This window comes from Populus euphratica, unplaced genomic scaffold, assembly GCF_000495115.2.
Source record: "Populus euphratica unplaced genomic scaffold, PopEup_1.0 scaffold75.1, whole genome shotgun sequence".
Taxonomy (NCBI): domain Eukaryota; kingdom Viridiplantae; phylum Streptophyta; class Magnoliopsida; order Malpighiales; family Salicaceae; genus Populus; species Populus euphratica.
In genome coordinates this window covers 252,866-267,893 of record NW_011499866.1, presented here as the reverse complement: position 1 = coordinate 267,893, position 15,028 = coordinate 252,866, and the positions used below count along the sequence as shown (strand labels likewise).

At 36.0% G+C, this 15,028-nt stretch overlaps 1 protein-coding gene across 1 annotated transcript; it reads left to right on the top strand.

The window, feature by feature from the left end:
* Positions 1-1,514: 1,514 nt before the first annotated feature.
* Positions 1,515-10,087, top strand: EMB2734 (ARM repeat superfamily protein). Its single transcript, XM_011026844.1, has 20 exons — positions 1,515-3,011; positions 3,566-3,769; positions 4,249-4,353; positions 4,465-4,530; positions 4,609-4,773; positions 5,015-5,089; positions 5,182-5,336; positions 5,568-5,703; positions 5,798-5,867; positions 5,964-6,091; positions 6,196-6,252; positions 6,585-6,770; positions 6,858-6,950; positions 7,660-7,745; positions 7,839-7,905; positions 7,984-8,050; positions 8,164-8,300; positions 8,605-8,696; positions 8,812-8,878; positions 9,447-10,087. Exons 1-20 carry the CDS (start codon positions 1,785-1,787, stop codon positions 9,606-9,608), a joined length of 3,345 nt encoding a protein of 1,114 aa, XP_011025146.1. The 5' UTR covers positions 1,515-1,784; the 3' UTR covers positions 9,609-10,087.
* The last annotated feature ends 4,941 nt before the right edge of the window (positions 10,088-15,028 follow it).

The window sequence follows — 15,028 nt, the reverse complement described above, 5'->3', positions numbered from 1 at the left end:
TTATGCATCAATTACTGTGCAGATTTTGATACACCTCCATTATTACTCGTCGTCGTGTGCTCCTTCTTCTCTCCTACCTGACTGCTCTAACGGAGTCGACATTGACGAGATGCAAAAGGCAAAGAAAACGGAACTGCAGGAGCAAAAGAAGCGGGAAATCGACAGACGTTATCGACAAAACACAAGATGGTAAATACTAAGAACTACTCCGTTGTTGCTATTGGCCAAACTTCTGATCAACAACACATCTAATGTTTTGGTTCTTAATAATTAACGTGTTTATCTTCTCCGGACAAGCCCTCGCTTGTGTTATGGTTCTTACTCGTTCACAATTTACGTATTTTTATATTGAGTTTTCAAAGAGGAGGAGAGGGAGGCAGCCGTGTGCCTGTTGAACTGCCAATCCACCACTTTCATTGTTCGTATTACTTTTTCATCGAAAGGGAAGGTAATATTAAATAAAATATATATTATCTTAAAATATTTTAAATTCCTGTCTTGTTTTGACTATAATTTAGATATTTCTTGGATGTCAAATTAGTGTGGCAAATTAAACTGGTCCATCTAACATATTATCATTCTAATATTAAAAAAATATTATATTAAAATCTCACTTTTATAAGTCATCAAAAATATCTTTGAATACACCAAATTTAGTATTTCATGATAATTTTTACTTAATTTATTTAAAATTCGATAATTAAACGAGTGATTCTTCAAATTAACTTGATTATTATTATTATTATTATGTGTTTGTGTCCTGCTCACCACGCAGCGCGTTATGATATTAGGAAGCACATGTCGACCTGTGGAGCTAAAGCAACGAGAGAATAAAACGTGCGTGATGGATATGAAATCCATGGCGGGGTCGCCCACCTCCCTGGACAGTCCTCATTGGATGGGCTAACCTCTTAATCTAATCCCCTCTCTAATATTGTCTTGTATTCTCTTGCAGTACACACCCACGCCCTAGAGACAAGGACCCGCAAATAATTCGGATTAGATCTCCTCACTGTGATACCGCTGCTATACGCTATACATACCATGTATGTATTCTTCCTCTTCTTGTACTCTTATATAATTGAAAGCTAAGTGTTTTTAATTATTAAGTGGATATGCTGCTACTATTGTTATTAATCCAGCTATGATTTTTGTTCTCACTACCCTTCTTATTCTTTTATCATTCTTAATTAATGGGAGTTGTTCCTGAAATGCTTTAGGATCTCCTATAAAATATTTCTGAATTAAAAATTAAATTAATTGCGAAATATTTTTTAATGATACTTAAAACCAACAAATATCGGAGTTTTATTTCTTGAAAGCAAATCATCCAGATGACCAAGCTCATCAAGAAGTAATTTAATATAATTTAATGAAATTTAGAAGGAATACACCCGTGGCTAGTGGTTAAAGTCATCTTCATCTTCTTTCCCTCCAAACTCTAACTTAAAAAAATAAAAAAATAAAAAAAATCTCACAAAAATAAAATAAAATGGGGCAGCCCATTAATCATTTTACCCCAATTCCAGCTAATCCCCTTCCCACCATTCTTTCTCTCTCCTACTTTGCCCTAGTCCCCTCCCCTCTCTTTCTTATTATCCCCTCTCCCTTTCCCTCTGCTTTCCTCCCACTCTCTCTATCTCCCCACATATACCCGTAGAGAGAACACACACACAAAACACTCTCCCTGTCCCTCCCTCCCTCCACAATCCCTAAACCCCAGAAAACCTAGCCGCCACAACCAGCGCCGCAGCCGCAGCAACAAAATCTAATCTTCGGCCATCATGGACGAGTCAACTCAACTCCAGCAAGCGCAACTCGCGGCAGTCCTTGGGGGCGATCCTTCGCAATTCGAAACCCTAATCTATTCGCTCATGTCATCATCCAACGAAACTCGATCTCAAGCGGAGCTCATCTTCAACCTCGCCAAACAACACGATCCAAACTCGCTCTGTCTAAAACTCGCTCAGCTCCTTCAGTTCTCTCCTCACCTCGACGCTCGTGCTATGTCCGCTGTCCTCCTCCGTAAACTCCTCACTCGCGATGACTCGTACCTCTGGCCGCGCCTCTCTCCGCAAACTCAGTCCTCTCTCAAATCGATCCTCCTCGCCTGTCTCCAGCAAGAATCTGTTAAGTCGAACACCAAGAAGTTGTGCGACACCGTTTCTGAGCTTGCTTCCGGGATTTTGCCCGATAATGGCTGGCCTGAGCTTTTGCCGTTTATGTTTCAGTGTGTGACGTCAGATTCCGTCAAGTTGCAGGAATCTGCGTTTTTGATCTTCGCGCAGCTGTCTCAGTATATTGGAGAGAGTTTGATTCCCTTTATCAAGGAGTTGCACGGGGTTTTTCTGCAGTGCTTGGGGTCGAGCACGAATTTCGATGTCAAAATCGCGGCCTTGAATGCTGTGATTAATTTTATTCAGTGTTTGGATAATTCGTCCGATAGAGATCGATTTCAGGATTTGTTGCCGTCGATGATAAGGACTTTAACGGAGGCTTTAAATAATGGGAATGAGGCGACTGCTCAGGAGGCGTTGGAGTTGTTGATTGAGTTGGCGGGGACGGAGCCAAGGTTTTTGAGGAGGCAGTTGGTGGATGTCGTGGGTTCAATGTTGCAAATTGCGGAGGCGGAGAGTTTGGAGGAAGGAACTAGGCATTTGGCTATTGAGTTTGTGATTACATTGGCGGAAGCTAGGGAGAGGGCACCGGGGATGATGAGGAAGTTACCGCAGTTTATCAGTAGATTGTTCGGGATACTGATGAGGATGTTGTTGGATATTGAGGATGATCCGGCATGGCATAGTGCGGAGAATGAGGATGAAGATGCGGGGGAAACAAGTAATTATAGCGTGGGGCAAGAGTGTTTGGATAGGTTGGCCATTTCTTTGGGTGGGAATACTATTGTTCCTGTTGCTTCGGAACAATTGCCAGCGTATTTGGCTGCTCCTGAGTGGCAGAAACATCATGCTGCTCTTATTGCATTGGCTCAGATTGCTGAAGGGTGCTCTAAGGTACATAGAATTGATGACTATATTCTCTTTTATGCGACTAGTGATTAATGTCTCAATGTTATGCTGTTTGATTTTCACTTTATATATACGCATTTCAATTTGAAGGATGTTCCAATATTCAAGAATGATTTTGTTTCTTTCTATTTGAGTTATTTGTAGCTATATAATAGATCACTATAAGGTTTTTTTTTTTTAAATGGTAACTATTGAATGTGTACATTTGGTTTTGTTGTGTTGAATTTGAAGGAATTAATGCCGATGTTATTTTTTTTTCCAGTAATTTATAGTCGTATTGCCAATGGCCAGTTATTTAAGTCTTATTATGCAATTCAGTCCTATTATTTGTATCCATTTGTTTTCCTTGTGTTTTGTGCATTGGATGTTGGTAAGAACCGCTCAGTTAACAGCACTTAATGCTCTGATAATTTCATGTGGGAAAATTTGAAGTGGAATTATGTTGGGTTTTATGTTTGTACTATAAACATATGTATTTTTTTTTCTTTGTAGAAAGAATTGGGTCTCTTGTTATTTTGTTTTGTGTTTTGTTGATGTAGGTAATGCTAAAAAACCTGGAACAAGTAGTTACAATGGTCCTAAATTCATTTTATGACCCCCATCCCCGTGTGAGATGGGCAGCTATTAATGCAATTGGGCAGTTGTCCACGGATTTGGGTCCAGATTTGCAGAATCAATACCATCAGAGAGTTTTGCCTGCATTAGCAGCTGCCATGGATGATTTTCAGAATCCTCGTGTTCAGGTTAGCGATGGTCATTGCTTCGTGTCTTTTCAAGTTATTAATTCTAAATTTCATATGCAGGATTGCAGGATCTTGACTAGAATAGATATGCTTCAGACAATTTCATTAAATTCCATTCTTTGTTACAATAGCTCTTGTTGCAAGGTCCTTTCAGCTTGAGAAACAGTAATGATGAAATATACTTACAAATAACTTTTAATGGTGAACTCATGGTCAAGTTAAGCTCATGTCACTTTCCCAGCAGCTATACAGTTATATGTATATATAGTTCAGTTCTGTTTATTGTGTGCATGCACAGCTTCATGTTTTTCATGCATGCACTTCAGTATGCACTCCATATTTTTTATTTTCGCTTTTTGTTGGGTGGGGGAGGGGGTTTCTTGGGATCCATTAACATTTAATTTTATATGGAAGAACACAGTCAAAGATTATGCTGTTCTTTACAGTTACTGATTAGTCATCGTATTCTTTTCTGACAGGCACATGCTGCTTCGGCTGTGCTTAACTTCAGTGAGAATTGTACTCCTGAAATTTTAACACCGTACTTGGATGGAGTAGTGAGCAAATTGCTTGTTCTTCTACAGGTATATTCATGGAAGAATAGAAAATAAAATTTCAAATAATTTATGCAAATTCACTTTTTTGCAAAAACACAAATTTCTTGGATGTCTTTAAATTCCATGTATGTGCTGCAGAATGGAAAACAAATGGTGCAAGAGGGAGCGTTGACTGCTTTGGCATCAGTTGCTGATTCCTCTCAGGTATGTATTATATCCGCTTGGATTCTTAGCTTCATTCATGCAATGGAAGATTCGGTCTAATAGTCTCTGGCTTTATAGGAGCACTTCCAAAAATACTATGATGCAGTAATGCCGTACTTGAAGACTATCTTGGTGAATGCAAATGACAAAGCTAACCGCATGCTTCGTGCCAAATCTATGGAGTGCATCAGTCTAGTTGGGATGGCAGTGGGGAAAGAGAAGTTTAGGGATGATGCCAAGCAGGTAGGTTTCTTTACATACATACAACTCTTCCTTTTCTTGGGAACCTGGAAGTGTTTCCTTGGATGAATCCATTTTCTTTCGTGGAGTACCCTTACAGTCGACCATGGGATAGGGGAGAATGTGTCAATGGTTTGCTCTTGGTTTCTTTTATCACCTGTTTTGTTACCACTGTATACTAAAGTATCCACCCATATCTGAGCCTGTTTCTTGGCATGCCTTTCTATATTTATGTTTTTTCCAGGTTATGGATGTACTTCTGTCATTGCAAGTATCTCAGATGGAGTCAGATGATCCAACAACAAGTTACATGCTACAAGTAAACTTCGATCGCTAAAAATTGTGTTGAAAATATCTTAAATTTCATCTTCTTGTGAACTTTGTTGTCTCACGATCTTTATACTGTTTTAGGCATGGGCCAGACTTTGCAAGTGTTTAGGACAAGATTTTCTTCCTTACATGAGTGTTGTCATGCCACCTTTGCTTCAGTCTGCTCAACTCAAGCCTGATGTAACCATTACATCTGCGGATTCAGATAATGACATTGATGATTCTGATGATGAAAGGTGTAAAATTTTTCCTTGAAATTGATCTCATCAAAACTGTTATATATTAATTTCTTGGTGGTACTTTGCCCAATTGCTTAGATCAATAGTGAAAGATGCATTTCAAGTACAGCAGTTGCCAAATTCATATGAATGTAGCTTCTGTGCTTTCTCTTGTGATCACATGCATTTAGACACCCAACACACATGCAGTCGTTTTCGCATCTTGCTAAAAATTTGTTTCTGTTATAGCATGGAGACTATCACCCTTGGTGACAAAAGAATTGGGATCAAGACTAGTGTTCTGGAAGAAAAAGCTACTGCTTGTAACATGTTATGTTGCTACGCTGATGAGCTGAAGGAAGGATTCTTTCCATGGATTGATCAGGTTTGTTGGTGCAACATATTATCAATTGTTTTATTATTTACTTATTACAACTTTCAAGTGCCATGACACTAATATAATGATGTTCTACATGCAGGTTGCCCCAACCTTGGTACCTCTTCTTAAATTTTATTTTCATGAAGAGGTTAGGAAAGCAGCTGTTTCAGGTATTGAATTGATGATGCACATTTCTTTTCCTTTGGTTCCTGGTGTCGGTAATACTCACTGGAATCTTCACTGGAATCTTTGAATTTCTTCGCCAGCCATGCCTGAACTTCTGCGTTCAGCAAAATCAGCTGTCGAGAAAGGGCTTTCTCAGGGTCGCAATGAGTCTTATGTAAAGCAGCTGTCTGACTATATTATTCCAGCCCTGGTTGAAGCACTGCACAAGGTCACCTGTGTTTCCTTTCAGTTGTCTAGTGTCTGTAGAACTGTCCATTTATAATTATCTCTATTTAAAGCTATGAAATTCTTAACTCTTAAAATTGATTGCAGGAACCTGATACTGAGATCTGTGCCAGCATGCTGGATGCCTTAAATGAATGCTTGCAGGTTTGTTGTAGTCATTATTGACTTAGTAATGTCACTTTCTTTGCTTTTTCACTGTGTCATGGTTTGTAACTCATCCAGTCATCCTGGATCAAATTCTGGATAAAAATCAGAATTCTTCTGCATAGGTGTAGCATCTTAACAGAGTGATCAATGGTTTTGTGGTTTGCGAAGAAATCTGTCATATAAAATCATTTGATACTTGTGAAGGGGATATTAGGAAATGTGTTGTTTTTTTTTTAATCTCGTGGTGTCCATTTCTCTGCTGCAATCCATGTGTGTTAAAATAGGTTCATTGCTGAATGTATTTTTCAATCTTCTGTTTCTTCTTCCAGATATCTGGAGTGCTTGTTGATGAAGGTCAAGTGCGATCTGTTGTGGATGAGATAAAACTGGTCATCACTGCTAGCTCGAGTCGCAAGAGAGAGAGAGCAGAGAGAGCCAAAGCTGAGGACTTTGATGCAGAGGAGGGAGAGTTGATCAAGGAGGAAAATGAACAAGAGGAGGAAGTTTTTGACCAAGTCAGTATATATCATTATAAGTCCACTGATTTTCCTCTATAATCCTGAAATTTTATTTTCCTTAGTTGGATAACTTTTTATTTCCAGGTTGGTGAAATCTTGGGAACTCTGATTAAAACATTCAAAGCTTCTTTCTTGCCTTTCTTTGATGAGCTATCATCCTATCTTACTCCCATGTGGGTAAGTCTTCTGCCATGATCAGCTTCCCTTGGCTTTGGGAATCTTATATTTGCTACTATATTTTCCTTAAGATCTTTTTTCTATGAGAAGGTGATTGTGTGCCAGTAGCTCCTGAAACTTTATCTCTTTTGGTTCTTTGTTTGTATTGCTTCATATAAGTTGCCCAAAATTTTGGCATGTGAGATCTCTTTGTAGTTCCTTCCATCTTGTTTACATGCTCTTACACCTGTGCTTGTGCACATATTTGTTGGTTTATATATTTTTTCCTGCAGCTATAGTTTAGAAAAATATAGAAAGGCTAAATGTTATGCATATCATGTTTCTGTGTTCAATATGAGAATTGGAATGGTGAAGATTATTCCCTTTCTTACTGTAGCTGTTTAATGGATGATAATGGGGTTGAAAAAAGCTCTAATAATTTGGCTTGAAACTTGGTTGTATTTCAAAGTGCAAAACGCCGAATGTTTATGTTTCTATAACCAATCAGTCCTAATTAACACCACCCGATCTGCATGATGAAAGGTGACTGATCTTGTTGAAACCTGTGCTTATGACAGATTGAAATTTCTATTTCACAAAGGCATAAATTCTAAAGATGATTGCTTTCTCTTGGTGTGCAGCTGTATGAACAAAAATTTAACATCAATGCTGTGAATAGTTCTGCTAGTTTAATCTTGAGTTATTAGGCTGATATGTTTAGTTAATGTAGGGCAAGGATAAGACTGCTGAAGAGAGAAGGATTGCAATTTGCATTTTTGATGATGTCGCGGAGCAATGTCGCGAGGCAGCTCTTAAGTAAGCTTCTAGAACACACGCACACTCTTATGGACTGGTTATCATTATCTACAATTTTTTGTTTGATGCAACTGTTACAATGTGAATGGACAGATATTATGATACATATCTTCCTTTCTTACTGGAGGCTTGCAATGATGAAAACCCGGATGTTCGGCAGGTCTGCACTAACTATGATCTGGTAGTTGTTTGCTTTAGATTGGCTATATTCTCATCCATATTGTGTGGTTGTTTTCAGGCAGCTGTATATGGGCTTGGTGTTTGTGCAGAATTTGGTGGTTCTGTGTTTAAACATCTTGTTGGAGGTAAATTTTGTCTGTATCCTTAAGGAGTCGGTTTTTTTAACTCTAGCAGAAGTAAATGCGTTGATTTTCTTTTGTATTTCATGCAAGTGATGTTTGCTAGTTGTTTTCTCCAGAGGCTCTATCAAGACTTAATGTTGTAATAAGGCATCCTAATGCCAAGCAACCAGACAATGTCTTGGCATATGATAATGCTGTTTCAGCTTTAGGGAAAATTTGCCAGTTTCATCGTGACAGTATAGATTCAGCTCAGGTATTCAATCATCTGTCTTATCATTAAGCATATTGCATTGCCTGGGCATATCCCCATCCATCGTCTGTATGTGATGAGCTGCTGAGAATGCTGTCTGTTTCTAATAGAAAGTGAAGGATAGTCCTGCCTCTGAATTGATTTTTTGCAACAAAGCTAACTGAAACCTTTATGGCTGCGATGTGTAGACATAGGGCATGTTTATTGGATCATTAAAATCAATGTAGAGGTTTTCCATTATGTGATTTTCTTTTGAGTTTGGTTTTTTTTCCAGCATTCTTCTTGATTGACACGTCTTGTTTGGCAGGTTGTTCCTGCATGGTTAAACTGTTTGCCAATAACAGGAGACTTGATTGAAGCAAAAGCTGTTCATGAACAACTTTGTTCAATGGTGGAGAGGTAATGACTGTCACCCCCCCACCCCCTTAATATTTGGTTTTGGTTTATCCATACTTTAGTGTGCATTTACCAATTGCCAACCATTAATAATGAACTCCTTATCATCCATCTACAGGTCAGATAGAGAACTTTTGGGATCCAACAATCAGTATCTTCCTAAGATTGTTACAGTATTTGCTGAGGTTAGTTTCTGAATTGTTTTGATCTCATTGCTATTCCTCAAAAAGTCTAGATTTCATGATGCTTTGTTGATCTGATCCAATAGTCTAGTTTTTAGCCATTTGACAAGTATTGAAATGAAGTGAAACAATAACCTGCTAAATCAAAATACATATATTTATGCAAGAATGTCCCCCAAATCTTGCTTCCAGCTTGACTAGGGAACTGCTATCCTTCTTGAATACCAGAGTTTGACATCTGGCAACCTTAGCCTTATTATCTACTTTATGGATTAATAATTACCCTCTCAACTCTGGGCTTTCTATATTGTCATTAGTTTCACTATACGGCTATTAGCAATCAGTTCATCCATCTGACTCATACTTTATTTCTGTCATGTCCCTTCACCTAACTTGCTAACTCTCAACGATAAGTGAGGTTTGGTTTATAATTTCCTTGTGATCTTAAAAGGAATTTGTATAGTCAATAGATAAGAGCAATACTGGAAATTATCAAATATTCTTGCATGTTAAATGTGGGTTATGTTTGCAATTCGTTTTTCTCATTGAGGGAATGTTACTGTTCCTGTAGGTTCTATGCGGAAAGGATCTGGCAACCGAACAAACTGTAAGCCGAATGGTTAATCTTCTGAGACAACTTCAACAAACCCTACCACCAGCTTCCTGGGCCTCGACCTTGTCGGTGTTGCATCCACAACAACAGATGGCATTGCAATCCATCCTCTCATCATAATATCTTGGCTGGCGAACCCAACTGGCTATGGTGAAGATGCAATCTCCAGTTTGTTGTTAAAATATAATTATAACCCATTCTTTGGATGAGATGTTTCCCATCGTTTGCTTTCTGCGAGGCGTTCTACAACAACCTGGCGTCGGTTTGATTGAGTGTGAGAGTCGTTGCCATTGAAAATGAATCTGTTTTTGTAGAATGTGTATATCATTTATAAGTGTTATTTATACTCCAGACTGAGTGGCGGGGGGAAAAGAAAAAGGAAGTATAGGTATCGGTTGTCCCTTTTTTGTCCTTTTTTTTTTTTTTTTTGGGTGGTGGTTTAAGGTTTGAGGGTTGTCAGTGAAGCAATTCTTGTCGCAGTTTTGTCCGCATTGTGTTGCTATTTTTGGGTTCAATACAAACATCTTGATTGTGATCATGTATGCACTGAAATCTCGAAATGGTTATTCTTTCATTATAATTGCAATTTTGATTCCGATGTGTAGCTGATATAAATAAATCGATTACACTATTGATCCCTGTTAACCTGGCAATCTACTACCATCTGCGGGAGGATTGCTCTGAACGGATTTCAAGTCTGGATTTTACTGTATTGGCGAATGAAGATACATGGTTTGTTTTCAGTCTTTATATTTTCCATTTAAAAAAAATAAAAAAACCCCTAGCTAGGTTGGGTTCTGAATTAACATGCTGGTTTAATAATACTTTCACATCCAATTCGATTCCGACGAGGTTAGGGACCATGAGATGGCTCTTAGATGAATTTAGATGTTCTGGCTCGCGAGGTTTAGCAAAACCCACTTCCATGGGAAGCCGTTGTGTTTTTTCATAGTCGAAGAAGGACGAGTGGTCTCTTTGTTTGATAATGGGAGTAAAGATTCCTCAGGGGAGAGGCGGGGTGTGGAATCTCAGATTCCCACCAAAATGGGATTTCTCTCTCTGTGCCTGGAAGGGCCCAATCATGCTCTTCTTTGAAGGCTAGGGCTCCAAGTGTCTTGCCTTCGTGCCTTTCACGATTCTTGCTTTGTCTCTAGGTTGACCAGCCGAAGGAGAGGACTCCAGCTTCAACCTTGAAACAATTAGAAAAATCGCTTTGACTTGTTGTTTTCCACGTCTTGATGGCTTGCATGTCCCCGAAAGGGTTGAAAATGGCCCAGTCTTGGCTTCAACCTTGATAAATCAGCCATGCTTAAAACAGAACAAATTCCAAGGAAAATGCTGACAAGCAAGAAAGACGAGACCCCCACTAAGATCAAACAACTGGGAAACCACTTGCTCTCCCTATACAAATCACCCTCTCCCTCTCTCTCTCTCTCTATTCAAAACATTTGCTTAATGGAATATCATCAGTTCCAAAAGCAGCCTAGAGGGGTCTCACCTAGCAAACCAAGCAAATTCAAGGAGAGAGGCTTGAGCAACAACTCCAAAAACAAGTTCGTTGGAGTTAGACAAAGGCCTTCAGGGAAATGGATTGCAGAGATCAAAGACACTACTCAGAAGATCAGAATGTGGCTTGGGACCTTTGAGACAGCTGAGGAAGCTGCTCGAGCTTATGATGAAGCTGCCTGTCTTCTTCGTGGCTCGAATACTCGAACCAACTTCAACACTCATGTTTCTTCCAACTCACCTATTTCTACGAAAATTAGAAACCTTCTCAATCACAAAAGGAGTTTGAAACAAAACTCTTCCACAACTCCCCCGCGAAATCTACTATTAGAGCCAGCACTATAGTTAGTACCACGAGTGCTTTCAGTAGTAGCGTTGATAGTTTTCCATCATCTATTGCTAGCCATGCTAGTTATTTCAATGGCATCAACCAAGAAAACCAAATGTTTGATAATGCTTATAGACCAGACTTGAGTGGCTGCTTTGGAGGGCTTGAACCGGTCACTTCTCAGTTCCATCCCTCGTGCTCATTCCCATCTGGGTTTGATCCTCATATTCCATATATTCAAGAAAGAATGGAGCTCCCAAGGGATGTTGATTTGTTGTCTGATGCATCATCCTGCGTAGAATTAGCCGAATTCGAACGCATGAGGGTGGAAAGGCAGATATCAGCATCATTACATGACATGAATGGAGTAAATGAGTACTTTGAGAATGCTAATGATTCAAGTGAGGCTCTCTGGGATCTCCCTACGCTCTGTCAGTTGTTCTGTCCTAGTTAATTCTCTCGATTTTTTTTTTTAAATTTGATGCAAGATTCGAGAAAGATATAGACAGCAGCTGTGTTTTGATATCATCTACTATATGAATTTGATTCATTCGTAGATGAATGAATTCTTGAGATTCTGCTTTTAATGATGTAAGGCATGAACACAGTTATTCATACAAGTAATGTTTCACACTTCTTTCCCATGTTTTATGCCATCTTCCCAATTCTCCCAAAATATATTTGACGAGCGCTTATTCAATGTTTCTAGAATATCTCCTTTATAAAATCTAGTCCAATTTATGGAAAACTATTATAACTTAATTTTAATGGATACGAGAGATCATGTATAGAGTTTTCATTCATTCATATAATCCAAGATATAGGCAATATTAGATTTTAGATAGTAATTACTACATTGAGGGTCAATCATATTATATATATATTGGTGATGTTAATATGCTTTTTAGTAGAATAAAAAAATTAAATTATATGAAGATTGACTTGATATTATCTAATTGATTTTGTAGGTTCACAAATAATTTGAATAACCAATAAAAATATAGTTTGATTTAAAAAATTAAGAGGACATCTTTTTTTTTAATATTAAAATAACAATATATTAGATTAATTAATATCAACTCAAGTTAATCACTAAATTCATTATCTAAGTGATGAAATCTTGACAACTCTATAAAAAATAAATAAAAAAATTATTAAACTTAATTATTAATTAACTCAATGCTAAAGAATAAAATTAAAAATATTTAAACTAAAAAAAGTAGTCAAGTCAACCAGGACTAATCTCATATAGAGAAAATAAAAATAAATTATGAAGTTTAATTTTCAATCAATTCAATATTAAATGATGAATTTAAAAAAAATATAAAAAATCACTAAAATCAATAGACCAAAATCGCAACGCGGATCATAAGATTGGAATAACATTATAAAATAAAAACTAAAATAAATTATGAAGCCTAATTTTCAATCAACACAATATTGAATGATAAAAATAAAAAACAATATGATAGAAAAGGGATAAAACAATAATCTGAGTTAATATATCAAACTCAAATAAGGAGACTGAGATAAATCTATAAAAAGCAAATAAAAAAAATTATAAAGTTTAATTATCAATTAACTCAATATTGAAGGATGAAATTAAAAAAAACTTTTAATTAAAAAAGGATAAAAAAAGTCATCTTATCTAACTCGTAAAACTTGTGACCTAGTTTATAAAACTGTGATAACTCATAAAAAAATCAAAAAATAATTATGAAAATCAATTTCAATCAACTTAATATTAAAAAATAAAATAACAAAATAACCTAAATCGATACGGTTAACCAAAAAAATCCATTACCATTGTAACTCTAATAAATTTAATGTTAAAACTTAAAAAAAAAATTAAAAAAAAATCTCAAACTTTTTAAGGACTAAAGTGATAGTATATGTTATGTTATTAAAAATCATTTTTAAAATTTTATCAAGTAATTTAATCGGAACATGAACAATAGATCATTAATTCATATCCTATATATCAATCCCATTATTTTTAATTAAATTAAAAATTCTTACACTAAATAGGAGTCAACCTATGAAAGTTACAAGTATTAACAAAATTTTAAATAGAAAAATTAGTGTATGTTAGATGTGATTTACTGTAGATTATAATAGTAAAATTATATTTCTATCCCCAAGTGAAAAACTATTTGAAATGGCCTACATGGATATATTGATATTTTTATAAGATTTATTTTGTCATTTTATAATTATCAAACGTCATCTTTATTCTTTCATAAACTTTTTATAAAGTAGATTTATTTTAGTACCTTTAAAAGCAAAATTTAACTGAACGACAGGGTATTCTTGATTTTTTACTTTTTTTTAAACAATACAATGATTCTATCACCATTGAAATAACAATTTTCAAAGCCTTTTTTGTAGCGGCAAAATCATTATTTAATAAGACTTTGTTAACAGTATTTATTTGGTCTTTGAGCTGATTGTCTTTTAATATAGAAAAACAAAAAGTTAGTGCAGACATGTCAGATAATGTCAACCACTTTGTTATCTTTAGACGACACATGTGTATTATTATGATGGTGTAAAAAATTATTTTGTCTGTTATTTAATGTGTCTCAACATTCTTTTTCTTTTTAGGTAATGCATATAAGATAAGGATGTCTAATTTAGTGTTGATTTATTCTTTTTTTTCTTTATTTTTCTTTTATATGTCTTGATTTTCACACCGCGTTTTATATGGAAAAATCACTTTGAATTATAAATGGTTTTTTTTCTTGAAGTTTTTCATCTCTCAAATTTGGCTCCACTTTTGATTTTTCTTTTGGATGACTTATAGATTTTATTTGTTTCTTGTAATTTCATTCTTATTTTTTTTTATTTTCATATTTGGTCTTGATTTTTTTATTGTTTTTTTTTTAATTTTATCATTCAAAATTAAAATGGTTAGAGATTTAATTTCTTATTTTAGCTCAAGTTTGAGACTCAATGAATTGTGATTTTTAAAAGTTAACTCTGATTTAAAGAATGTTCCTGAATTTGTTTGTTTTTTCATGTTAAATTGAGATTGTTATTTTATATATATAATCAAATTTATTAAACTCAATCTACAGCATCTCAAATCTTTTTTACTTATTTAATAATCGTAGCACTGTCTTGAATATTTTCCGTTCGAGGTTGAAAAATTCATCCCGCTCTAAGGTGGTGTTGCGTTAGCCAGTACTATAAATTTACTGAAGCTATTTTTTCTTCCTTCTAATATTTGTTTCACTTTTTACATTTAATATTTGTTTCGTAGTAATTGAATTTTCTATATTGTTATTTTATCATTATCTCATTCCCACATTAATTGTTCTGAGTAAGTTAATCTAGTGAATCACTATCTCTGTACGTTGAAAAACATATTCCACGTAAATTGTCACCATGAAAAATGTTAAACGGGTATGAATTAAAAAATGCTTGTGAAAAACTACATTTTGGAGGCAACCATTACTAAGATAACATGTCTCGAATAGGAGTTTTTCTAAGCCGAATAAGCAAAATTTATTCACTCCACAAGCAACAGGGAGCAGAGCAGGGCATTCGGCGAGCACAGAGGGCTGGTACATTCATACCCTTCGCTTTCAAAAGGGGTGTAGCAGCAGGCACGGACACTAGGAAAGTACCTAGGACTTTATCGAATGCCAATCTGCTTGACAAGAGGCAGCATGAAATGAAAGGAGCTCGCAGAAATATGAGAAGC

Coding starts and splice junctions, on each gene's coding strand:
- EMB2734 (XM_011026844.1), top strand. CDS start 1,785: ATGGACGAGTCAACTCAACTCCAGCAAGCGCAACTCGCGGCAGTCCTT. Junction 4,354..4,464: donor AATTGCTTGTTCTTCTACAG/GTATATTCATGG, acceptor TATGTGCTGCAG/AATGGAAAACAAATGGTGCA. Junction 6,092..6,195: donor TGGTTGAAGCACTGCACAAG/GTCACCTGTGTT, acceptor AATTGATTGCAG/GAACCTGATACTGAGATCTG.